This window comes from Salvelinus alpinus, chromosome 28, assembly GCF_045679555.1.
Source record: "Salvelinus alpinus chromosome 28, SLU_Salpinus.1, whole genome shotgun sequence".
Taxonomy (NCBI): Eukaryota; Metazoa; Chordata; class Actinopteri; order Salmoniformes; family Salmonidae; genus Salvelinus; species Salvelinus alpinus.
The window spans coordinates 31112934-31126111 of record NC_092113.1 but is presented as its reverse complement, the minus strand read 5'-3'; the positions used below and the strand labels follow the sequence as shown (position 1 = coordinate 31126111).

At 42.0% G+C, this 13178-nt stretch overlaps 1 protein-coding gene across 2 annotated transcripts in view; it reads right to left on the bottom strand.

The window, feature by feature from the left end:
* Nucleotides 1-13178, bottom strand: part of LOC139557641 (F-actin-monooxygenase mical1-like) — a 49633-nt gene that overhangs the window by 32694 nt on the left and 3761 nt on the right. For both annotated transcript variants that reach the window (XM_071372701.1, XM_071372702.1), the window contains exons 3-8: nucleotides 3597-3907; nucleotides 3116-3323; nucleotides 2752-2859; nucleotides 2476-2571; nucleotides 2105-2260; nucleotides 1414-1514 (exon numbers count right to left, since the gene is read on the bottom strand). In XM_071372701.1, the coding sequence (XP_071228802.1) occupies nucleotides 1414-1514; nucleotides 2105-2260; nucleotides 2476-2571; nucleotides 2752-2859; nucleotides 3116-3323; nucleotides 3597-3854 (927 nt within the window). In that variant the 5' untranslated portion in view covers nucleotides 3855-3907. The remainder of the gene's footprint in view (nucleotides 1-1413; nucleotides 1515-2104; nucleotides 2261-2475; nucleotides 2572-2751; nucleotides 2860-3115; nucleotides 3324-3596; nucleotides 3908-13178) is intronic.

Sequence of the window (13178 nt, the reverse complement as noted above, 5' to 3'; positions counted from 1 at the left end):
TCTATAGGGGACATATTGGAAGTGGTCAGTGCTTGAAGTGGAATAAATGGGGATACCTAGTCAGTTGTACAACCGAATGCCTTCAACTGAAATGTGTCTTCTGCATTTAACCCTCTGAATCAGAGAGGTGTGGAGGGCTGCCTTAAAATCGACATCCACAAGGCCCGGGGAACAGTGGGTTAACTGCCTTGTTCAGGGGCAGAACGACAGATTTTTACTTTGTCAGCTTAGGGATTAGATCCAGCAACCTTCTGTTTACTGGCCCAACGCTCTAACCACTAGGCTACCTGCCACCCAGTACTTATTTTAGGGGCTGGTACTCATTTACATTTTTACAGTACTGGTGTTGTTACTAGCAAATAATCTATAATAAGTGCCAGTACTCAAGCAGAAGAAAATTGGAGGAGCTGGTACTCTGTACAACTGAAACAGACAGGCCTAATTCAAGCACTGGGGTGGTGGTGGCACACATCTGAGAGATGTCTATCATTGACTAGAATCTAGATGCTGCTTTATGTGAAACATTGGGTATAATCCTTCCACGTAGTCTAGCCAAGCATTATATGCTCCACATAAAGAAATGAGCATACATAGTGAATCAATTGGAAAAAATAGATTACTCTACTGGTATGTCAATATGCTTTTTTTAAACAAAATGGAACAGTGACAAGAACTAAAAAAATGTTTTTAAAACAATCATGCACAAATACTGTATATAGAATGATTACTAAACAGTTATTGAGCACAACAAGAGGACACAGAGGAAATATATATATTTTTTTGGGGAAAGTCAGTTTGAGCTCTAATCAAAACAAGATGATCTAGCTTAGTCCCTCCAGACTTGTAGTGTGAGAAGAGGGAGTGAGCAGGTATACAGTAGCATGGCTGGGGAGACACAGTGCTGACCCTGTGCTGCACAGACATCCATTCCATTACAAGTGTTTATTAGCATCTAATCCCTTACAGCAGGAAAGGCCCCCAGCCTGTCTGGGGAGGACTATATTGGGATGCAAAGGTCAGAGGAGCCAGAGATGGATAATAGACTAGAGAAATAGATGGGTTGGTGGTTTAGTAATAAAACCGACACATGCGCAACTATGGGGCAAAACAGACGGAGCTGGATTAGACTGTTGACAACATGTAAACTATATTTAGTCTAAAATACATTTGCACAATGAGTATTTGTTGTCTCTCAAATACATCGTTATAGTTGTTGGTTAGCTAGCTAGCGAATTCCAGCCATATTAGCATAGATGTGACATCAGTCAAAACAAGACACGGTATCAATAACAAGATACGAGACACCTATGATTCCCCACATGGCAGCTTCTTGTCATTGTTGCTAGCTATCTGACCTCTAGAGGCCTAGTATGGAGCTGCTGCTGCTGGTACTAATGGATGCATTTTCCTCACCTGTTTAATGACCCCCATCTTTAACAGGCTCTTCTTCTTGGCAGTCATGACAAAGTAGTGGGTGTCGTCTTTATAGTAGACTATGTTCTCCAGATCAATACCTGGAGGGAGAGAGAGAGACACACACACAGAGAGAAAGACAGAGAGAGAGAAAGACAGAGACAGAGAGACAGAAAGAGAAAGAGAGAGAGAGAAAGAGAGAAAGAGAGAGAGAGAGAAAGAGAGAGAGAGAAAGAGAGAGAGAGAGAGAGAGAGAGAGAGAGAGAGAGAGAGAGAGAGAGAGAGAGTGAAAGAGATAACGAGAGAGAAAGAGAGAAAGAAAGAGAGAGAGAGAAAGCGAAGAGAGACACACACACAGAGCAGATACAGAGAGAGAGAGAGACACAGAGAGAGAGTGATTGAGAGGAGGATAAAGAGGGACTGAATGAGTGAAATAAACTAGTTACAAGACAATGACAGGACAAGTGAAACAGCAATGGAACACAGGAAATTACACAGGAAATTGACAAAAAGAGGAAGAGGGACAGCAATTAAAAGACAGCACTGTCACTCCTTCTCTGTCACCATGCCCACCCAGCCTGTATGTTATTCTTTATTCCGATCCCCAGTCGCTGACACCATAGCAACCACCAGTAGAAGTGCTGGCACTCGTAGCCCCAAACCCGGGACGTAGAATAGAATAGAATCCTACCCGTCTCTGTGAGCAGGTCCTGGAAGAACTTCTGGTTGTAGATACGTGCCACACCGCTGATCTCTGCCACCTGGGCCTCGGCTGCAGTGTGAAGGTTGATGAAGTTACACGTGATGCCGATGGCCAGCTTCCCTCGCAGCTCCTTCCTCTTGAAGCCTGGGGAGTGGGGACAAAGACAGAAGCACATGCAGCCTGAAATCAGGTTCATATAATTGAGTGTTTCGGTTGAATACATCCGTTCTATCGGAGCTACAGTAGAGTGTGTCCTCTCTCCTCACCATCAGGGATGAAGTCATATGATAACATACTGGTCTAAAGTGTGTACAGTCTGTTCGGTAGGAGGACAGTGTGAGTGTGTCCTCTCTCCTCACCATACGGGACATAGCTTCCTCCTCCTGCAGATATGAAGACATCAAACTGGAACTTCCCAGCAGAGTGATTGTCAGGAAACAGCTTTGCCATCCAGCCTGATGGAGACATACAACGACAGAGGGAGAGAGACAGGAAGAGCAAAGAGTTAAGGTATATTTCCACTCACAGTCGACACTCCGGACAAATATTTAAAACTGCTCTACAAGCTTTTACTACCACAGAAATATTTTGTATTTTATTCCTTTAATACATGGGGGGAACGGGTCTAGATGTACCTGTGGCTCCTGAGGGCTCCACAAATCCTTTGAATTCCACCCCTGTTTGAACCTCCACCCCCAGGAGAAGACACACTTTCAGCAGTATCAGCTGGAGCTGACGGATGCCTGAAAGATACAGACGCGTACAAATATGTATGATATTGTCACACAGGGAATTAAAACAATCCTCTTCAATTCAAACAGTTGACTGATGTACGATAATACAGACATACTCAGACACTATGTTCAAGAACCTTAATAGCATCATAGCAAACTGATAAGAGACTGGTTTGATTTAGTCATACGTAATAAATAAAGAAATTTGATTGGCATTATGACACCAAGAAATCAGGTTGATCTAGTATGGTACTGGTGGACATACTGATGTGATCCAGAGCTCCCGTGCAAAATTTGCCGTAGAACTTCTTGGCAGCCAGCCCACGCAGGTCATAGATGGTGTAGGGCCACAGGTGCAGCACGTTATTCCGGGAGAAAGAGTCTCTCTTCTCTAGTACCACCACATGAGCCCCCAGCAGAGCCAGCTCTATGGCTGTCCTGAGCCCGCACGGCCCTGCACCTAGCACCAGGCACTGAGGAGAGGGGAGAGAGAGAGAGATGGGGAGAGACAGAAGATAAATAAAAAAGGAGGAAGAAATGAGGAAGGAGAGACTAAGCTCTGCAGGGATGAATGCACCTTGACAGTATTAAAAGGAGAGACGGTACTCTGCCAAAGTAGATCCACAACACTGATGTAGAAACCTTAACCACTACATAGCCACCGTCCTTGTACAAACATATTTTACTTCAGAGAACTTCCTGAGTATTTCTCTTCTTCTCTTAAATGAGAATAAATAAATACACGCCTTGTTTTTGGCACAGACTTCGCCTTGCTGGTAGTCTTGGTGTTGGGCCCGCTTGTCCAGCTTGACCCAGAGGGACTTGGCCTTCCAGTAGTTGAGCCTCTCCTTGAGCTTGGTGTAGAAGCTCTGGTAGTCCCTGGGGTCCACCTGTAGGTGGTGGCAAAGCTCTGAGAAAATACGCTGCACCTCCTTACAGGTCTGGGCTTGGACGAACTGCTCAAACAAGGCATGGGACGGGTTGGTAGAGTCCTGGTTGGCCATGGTAGTGGATGGTGAGGCGCACCGGTGCCTTGGCTCAGAATCTCTGGAGTTTACTGTGGAGAAAGCAAATACCAACACCATGAGAAAACTACAATATATATTGTAGTCATCTTTCCTTTTCTGTGAATACAAATATATTATAAAAATTATATTTGTTATAGTAATAAAGTTGTCCTCTGAAGAAAAAATAACTGAGCTCAGTTATAGCACTTAATATAATGAAAGATTAGTCCTGCAAAATTGCCGTTGAGGTTATATATGGAGGTGGTCCTGAGGTCTAAATAACAGACACGACTGGTGACAATTCCCCCTGTCTGAAAATATAACACTGAAATTAGATGTTTTCAAAGTCACCTGAGTCCACGTCATCACTAACTTCCCCAACCATGTGTTCTGTGTACAGTACATTTGTGGTCTTTATGACACCTCCCTAAGGTTGTGAATGATACCATGATGGGTGTTTGAACTTAGTGACAATATATTTCACACAACTAAGATAGTGGTTAGTGGACATTTGAAAGTAAAATACGTCCCTTTATCCAAAACATGAACCCGATCTTTTTGTTGTTATTGCATTAAACATGTTTGCTCAGGATTGAACCTCACAAGTAGAAATCAACGTCAACAAAACAAAGGAGATGATTGTGGACTTCAGGAAACAGCAGAGGGAGAACCCCCTATCCACATCGAAGGGACAGCGGTGGAGAAGGTGTAAAGTTAAGTTCCTCGCCGTACACATCACAGACAAACTGAAATGGTCCAGCCACGCAGACAGTGTGGTGAAGAAGGCGCAATGGCGCCTCTTCAACCTCAGGAGGCTGAAGAAATTTGGCTTGTCACCCAAAACCCTGACAAACTTTACAGATGCACAATTGAGAGCATCCTGTCGGGCTGTATCACAGCCTGGTACGGCAACTGCACCGCCCTCAACTGCAAGGCTTTCCAGAGGGCGGTGCGGTCTGCACCGGGCGCAAACTACCTGCCCTCTGTGACACCTACAGCAACCCATGTCACAGGAAGGCCAAAAAGGACATCAACCACCTGAGCCACTGCATGTTCACACCGCTACCATCCAGAAGGCGAGGTCAGTACAGGTGCATCAAAACTGGGACCGAGAGACTGAAAAACTGCTTATATCTCAAGGACATCAGATTGCTAAACAGCAATCACTTACTCAGAGAGGCTGCTGCCTACATTGAGACCCAATCACTGGCCACTTTAATAAATGGATCACTAGTCACTTTATACAATGCACTCTAAGTAATGCCACTTTAATAATGTTTACATATCTTACATTACTCATATCACATGTATATACTGTATTTTATACCATCTATTGCACCTTCGCCATCACTCATCTATATACTTACATGTACATATTCTCATTCACCCTTTAGATTTGTGTGTATTAGGTAGTTGTTGGGGAATTGTTAGATTACTTGTTAGATATTACTGCACTGTCGGAACTAGAAGCAAAAGCATTTCGTAACACTCGCAGTAACATCTGCTAACCATGTGTATGTGACAAATTGATTTTATTTAGAAACTCTAGATGTTTTGCCTGTCCTCTTCACTGTACGAACAAAACACAACATTCACTTTGAGGACAAATATACAGTACAATGGAGGACATGTGCCAATCAGCCTCAGGCCAAGTGTTCTCTCTCAATTGTGAGGATACTACTCTAAAATAAACACTTCCTGTATCTGTGGTCCAACCACTTTTGTATCTGCCAGAGGGAACAGAGACAAAAGTGGTTAGCCACATCACACTGATCAGATGTGTGATCAGCCTCACTGGCCACACACACACACACACACCACACACACACACACACACACACACACACACACACACACACACTATACAGAAGCTATCCGCACTATTTAAACAACTGGTTAGAAATAAATCACATTTGCTCTGAACAGAGTGATGTCAAGAGATTTGAAAAGCTCTTCCTTAGTATCACATACTGGAAAAACATTGACATGTCAATGAGATAACATTTACACATACTATAACTTCCTGGTTGTGACATGACATTCAGCATCATCTGCTACACACCTGAGACAGATAGACAAACCCTATTGGTCAGAGTGGGTGAAGGGCTTTTTAAAACCACAGAGAGCTGTAAAAAGATGTGCTTGTGAGAGAAATATAGGCTACTGTTAATCAAACATAAACCAAGAGCTATTCATTCAATGGACTGAGATTGTCCATGTGAATTCTGTGGATGTAGAGAATAGGGTAATATCACAGGCTCTACTCTAATGTGTGTAGGCCTATGAGTGGAAAATCCTCATCCTCTCTGTACAGTAACTCCCTCTAACTCTATACTGTAGCCTTTTTCATATCAAATTGTATTGGTTGCGTACACATATTTGCAGATGTAGCAGGTACAGCGAAATGCGTGTATTTCTAGCTCCAACAATGCAGTAATATAAATCCCCAAAATAAAAATTGAGAAACATCAGAATGATCAGTCAGTGTCCAGAATTTACAGTGCAATCGGAAAGTATTCAGCCCCCTTGACTTTTTCTGCATTTTGTTTCGTTAAGGCCTTATTACAAAAATGATTTAATCAATTTGACAATGGTACAGCCTTGTTCTAAAATGTATTTAAAAAAAATGTGTTTTCCTCAGCAATCTACACACAATACCCCATAATAACAAAGTGAAAAATGTTTTTTAGAAAAATTTGCAGTGCATTCGGAAAGTATTCAGACCCCTTGACTTTATCCACATTTTGTTACGTTACAGCCTTATTCTAAAATGTATTCAAGAAAAACAATTCCTCATCAATCTACACACAATACCCCATAATGACAAAGCGAAAACAGTTTTTTGGGAAAATGTGCAAATTTATTACAAATAAAAAACAGAAATACTTTATTTACATGATATTGCGCATGGTGATCTTAGGCTTGTGTGTGGCTGCTCAGCAAGGATTTATACTGCCAATGTTTACGTATGGAGATTGCATGGCTATGTGCTCGATTTTATACACCTGTCAGCAAAGGGTGCGGCAGAAATAGCCGAATCCACTAATTTGAAGGGGTGTCCGCATACTTTGTATATATAGTGTACGTCGATACTATTCTCAGAGCCAACCCGGGACAAGGAGTAGCAATGATCAAGGGTGTTCGATGCGCGAGTGGCACAGAAGATGTGTTGATAGAATTTCGGTAGCGTTTTCCTCAGATTTCCTTTATTAAAATCCCCAGTTAAAATAAATGCGGCCTCATGGAATGCGGCTTCCAGTTTGCACAAAGTCCAGTGCAGTTTAGGGTTGGGCGGCATCCCCATTTTTTTATACTGTCATATAGAGGTCGACCGATTAATCGGAATGGCCGATTATTCGGGGCCGATTTCAAGTTTTCATAACAATCGGTAATCGGTATTTTTGGGCGGCGATTTGACAATTTTTTTTTTAAATTATTATTATTATTTTTTTACACCTTTATTTAATCTTTATTTATTTAGGCAAGTCAGTTAAGAACACATTCTTATTTTCAACGAGGCAGAACGACAGATTTTTAACATTGTCCGCTCGGGGGATCCAATCTTGCAACCTTACAGTTAACTAGTCCAATGCTCTAACACCTGATTACATTGCACTCCACGAGGAGCCTGCCTGTTAGCGAATGCAGTAAGCAAAGGTAAGTTGCTAGCTAGCATTAAACTTATCTTATAAAAAACAATCAATCAATGACTGTCATTGATCCAATGTGTACTTAACCATAAACATCAATGCCTTTCTTAAAATCAATACACAAGTATATATTTTTAAACCTGCATATTTAGCTAAAAGAAATCCAGGTTAGCAGGCAATATTAACCAGGTGAAATTGTGTAATTTCTCTTGCGTTCATTGCACGCAGAGTCAGGGTATATGCAACAGTTTGGGCCGCCTGGCTCTTTGCGAACTAAATTGCCAGAATTTTACGTAATTATGACACCATTGAAGGTTGTGCAATGTAACAGGAATATTTAGACTCATGGATGCCACCCGTTAGATAAAATACGGAACGGAATAAACATTTTGTTTTCGAGGTGATCGTTTCTGGATTAGTCAAAGGTATATGGTTTAGAGAGAAATAGTCGACGCGTTATAATTCCTGTAATAACTTGCGGCTGAATTTGAAAGGGGTTCCTTCGTTATTTTACCGTTCATGTCTTCCATAGAGAATGTCTTGATCTACTTCAAATAAGGTCTGTGTTTCTTGCAGGCTTAAACCGCCTCGACGTTTTGATACCCGTGTAAATCTCACTAGGATAAGGTAACGTTTGTCAACATATTTTCATAAATCCACTCTAAAAAAAGTTTATCTTCGCTTATATTTAGCCAATATTGATCAGAGGTACCTTGTCCTATGGATATCTACACAGTTATAAAATTGGCACGGTGATGTAAGCCTACACGAAACACAGACCTTATTTTAAGTGAATCTAAAAATATCCTATGGAATAAATGAAGGAACCGCTTTTCAGATTTTGCTAGAAGGTGTCATGGAATTATGACTCGCACTTTGGTTGTCAATTCTTACCATGCCCATTATTAAAATAGGATTTCCTGCATATAGAAATTAAAGTTTTTGTTTTCAACATTCATCACAGGTAACTTAAACTCTATTTTTATTCAAACAGTTGAGAGTATTTGTCTCCTAAGCAGACTCTTCAGTATCATTGTCACTTCAGAGCTGTGTGCGTGTGTGTGTATTTATGTATTATATTAAGTTAAAAGAAAAGTGTTCATTGTTCATTCAGTATTGTTGCAATTGTCATTATTACAAAAATGTGTGTGTGTGTATGATATATATATTTAAAAAAAAAAAATATTCTATAAAACGGCCGATTAATCGGTATCGGCTTTTTTTGTCCTCCAATAATCGGTATCGGCATTGAAAAATCATAAAATCGGTCGACCTCTACTGTCATACCATTTCTGTACCATATACAGTATTACCAGAAGTGCACACAAGAGATGCTATCTTTTATTTTTTTTTGGGGGGGGGGGTGACGCACAAAACTATTTAGGCAACAGGTACCTTGATGCAGGAGGCGATTGAATATCTCTGCTGTAACCAAGAAGCTTGATCTTGACATCTAGCCACTTAAATCAAAGGAAGCAAACCAAGGAAGCTAAGGTAAGCGGAGGTAACCTGCCAAAATGATTACCGCCTCGTAGCACTCACACCGGTAGCCATGAAGTGCTATGAATGCTGGTCATGGCTCTCATCAACAGCATCCTCTCGGATACCCTAGACCCACTCCAATTCGCATACCGCCCCAACAGATCCACAGATGATGCAATCTAATCGCACTCCACACTGCCCTTTCCCACCTGGACAAAAGGAACACTTACAGTATCTGAGAATGCTGTTCATTGACTACAGCTCAGCGTTCAACACCATAGTGCCCACGAAGCTCATCACTAAGCTAAGGACCCTGGGACTAAACACCTCCCTCTGCAACTGGATCCTGGACATCCTGACGGGCCACCCCCAGGTGGTAAGGGTAGGCAACAACACGTCTGCCACGCTGATTCTCAAATCTGGGGCCCCTCAGGGGTGTGTACTTAGTCCCCTCCTGTACTCCATTTTCACCCACGACTGTGTGACCAAACACAACTCCAACACCATCATTAAGTTTGCTGACAACACAACAGTGGTAGGCCTGATCACCGACAATGATGAGACAGCCTATAGGGAGGTCAGAGAACTGTCAATGTGGTACCAGGACAACAACCTCTCCCTCAATGTGAGCAAGACAAATGAGCTGATAGTGGACTACAGGAAAAGGGGGTCCGAACAGGCCCCCATTAACATCAACAGGGCTGTAGTGGTGCGGGTTGAGAGTTTCACGTTCCTTGGTGTCCACATCACTAACGAGACTGAAAAGATTTGGCATGGGTCCCCAGATCCTCAAAAAGTTACAGCTGCACCATCGAGAGCATCCTGACCGGTTGCATCACCATCTGGTATGGCAACTGCTCGGCATCTGACCTTAAGATGCTACAGGGGGTAGTGCGTACGGCCCAGTACATCACTGGGGCCAAGCTTCCTGCCATCCAGGACCTATATAATAGGCAGTGTCAGAGGAAAGCCCATAAAATTGTCAGAGACTCCAGTCACCCAAGTCATAGACTGTTTTCTCTGCTACCACATGGCTAGCGGTACCGGAGCGCCAAGCCTAGGACCAAAATGCTCCTTAACAGCTTCATCAAATGGCCACCGGACTATTACATCCTCCCCTCCCCATTTGTTTTGTACACTGCTGCAACTCACTGTTTATTATCTACAGTTGAAGTCAGAATTGTACATACACCTTAGCCAAATACATTTAAACAATTCCTGACATTTAATCTAAGTAAAAATTCACTGTCTTAGGTCAGTTATAATCACCACTTTATTTTAAGAATGTGAAATATCAGAATAATAGTAGAGAGAATGATTTATTTATTTCATCACATTCCCAGTGGGTCAGAAGTTTACATACATTCAATTAGCATTTGGTAGCATTGCCTTTAAAATGTTTAACTTGGGTCAAACGTTTCAGGTAGCCTTCCACAAGCTTCCCACAATAAGTTGGGTGAATTTTGGCCCATTCCTCCTGACAGAGCTGGTGTAACTGAGTCAGGTTTGTAGACCTCCTTTGCTCGCACACGCTTTTTCAGTTCTACGCACAAATGATCTATAGGATTGAGGTCAGGGCTTTGTGATGACCACTCCAATACCTTGACTTTGTTGTCCTTAAGCCATTCTGACACAACTTTGGAAGTATGCTTGGGGTCATTGTCCATTTGGAAGACCCATTTTCTATTTTTGTTTCATCAGACCAGAGGACATTTCTCCCAAAAAGTATGATCTTTGTCTCCATGTGCAGTTGCAAACCGTAGTCTGGCTTTTTTTATGGCGGTTTTGGAGCAGTGGCTTCTTCCTTGCTGAGCGGCTGTTCAGGTTATGTCGATATAGGACTTGTTTTACTCTGGATATAGATACTTTTGTACCTGTTTCCTCCAGCATCTTCACAAGGTCCTTTGCTGTTGTTGTGGGATTGATTTGCACTTTTCGCACCAAAGTACGTTCATCTCTAGAAAACAGAACGCGTCTCCTTCCTGAGCGGTGTGACAGCTGTGTGGTCTCATGGTGTTTATGCTTGCGTACTATTATTTGTACAGAGGAACGTGGTACCTTCAGGCGTTTGGCAATTCCTCCGAAGGATGAACCAGACTTGTGGAGGCCTACAATTGTTTTCTCAGGTCTTGGCTGATTTCTTTTGATTTTCCCATGATGTCAAGCAAAGAGGCACTGAGTTTGAAGGTAGGTCTTGAAATACATCCACAGGTACACCTCCAATTGACTCAAATTATGTCAATTAGCCTATCAAAAGCTCCTCAAGCCATGACATAATTTTCTGGAATTTTCCAAGCTGTTTAAAAGCACAGTCAACTTAGTGTATGCAAACTTCTGACCCACTGGAATTGTGATACAGTGAATTACAAGTTAAATAATGTGTCTGTAAACAATTGTTGGAAAAAATACTTGTGTCATGCACACAGTAGATGTCCTAACCAACTTGCCAAAACTATAGTTTGTTAACAAGAAATGTTTTGGAGTGGTTGAAAAATGTGTATGTAAACTTCCATTTTTCAATTGTACATGTACAAATTACCTCAACTAACCTGTACCCCCGCACACTGACTCGGTACCGGTACCCCCTGTATATAGCCTCGTTACTGTTATGGTAGTGTGTTACTTTTTATTTTATATATATATATATATATATATATATATATATATATATATATATATATATACACAGTGGCAAAAAAGCAAAAAAGTATTTAGTCAGCCACCAATTGTGCAAGTTCTCCCACTTTTAAAAAGATGAGAGAGGCCTGTAATTTTCATCATAGGTACACTTCAACTATGACAGACAAAATGAGAAAACAAAATCCAGAAAATCACATTGTAGGATTTTTTATGAATTTATTTTCAAATTAAGTTGGAAAATAAGTATTTGGTCAATAACAAAAGTTTCTCAATACTTTGTTATATACCCTTTGTTGGCAATGACAGAGGTCAAACGTTTTCTGTAGGTCTTCACAAGGTTTTCACACACTGTTGCTGGTATTTTGGCCCATTCCTCCATGCAGATCTCCTCTAGAGCAGTGATGTTTTGGGGCTGTTGCTGGGCAACACGGACTTTCAACTCCCTCCAAAGATTTTCTATGGGGTTGAGATCTGGAGACTGGCTAGGCCACTCCAGGACCTTGAAATGCTTCTTATGAAGCCACTCCTTCGTTGCCCGGGCGGTGTGTTTGGGATCATTGTCATGCTGAAAGACCCAGCCACGTTTCATCTTCAATGCCCTTGCTGATGGAAGGAGGTTTTCACTCAAAATCTCACGATACATGGTCCCATTCATTCTTTCCTTTACACGGATCAGTCGTCCTGGTCCCTTTGCAGAAAAACAGCCCCAAAGCATGATGTTTCCACCCCCATGCTTCACAGTAGGTATGGTGTTCTTTGGATGCAACTCAGCATTCTTTGTCCTCCAAACACGACGAGTTGAGTTTTTACCAACAAGTTTCATCTGACCATATGACATTCTCCCAATCTTCTTCTGGATCATCCAAATGCTCTCTAGCAAACTTCAGACGGGCCTGGACACGTCTGGCACTGCAGGATTTGAGTCCCTGGCGGCGTAGTGTGTTACTGATGGTAGGCTTTGTTACTTTGGTCCCAGCTCTCTGCAGGTCATTCACTAGGTCCCCCCGTGTGGTTCTGGGATTTTTGCTCACCGTTCTTGTGATCATTTTGACCCCACGGGGTGAGATCTTGCGTGGAGCCCCAGATCGAGGGAGATTATCAGTGGTCTTGTATGTCTTCCATTTCCTAATAATTGCTCCCACAGTTGATTTCTTCAAACCAAGCTGCTTACCTATTGCAGATTCAGTCTTCCCAGCCTGGTGCAGGTCTACAATTTTGTTTCTGGTGTCCTTTGACAGCTCTTTGGTCTTGGCCATAGTGGAGTTTGGAGTGTGACTGTTTGAGGTTGTGGACAGGTGTCTTTTATACTGATAACAAGTTCAAACAGGTGCCATTAATACAGGTAACGAGTGGAGGACAGAGGAGCCTCTTAAAGAAGAAGTTACAGGTCTGTGAGAGCCAGAAATCTTGCTTGTTTGTAGGTGACCAAATACTTATTTTCCACCATAATTTGCAAATAAATTCATTAAAAATCCTACAATGTGATTTTCTGGATTTATTTTCTAATTTTGTCTGTCATAGTTGAAGTGTACCTATGATGAAAATTACA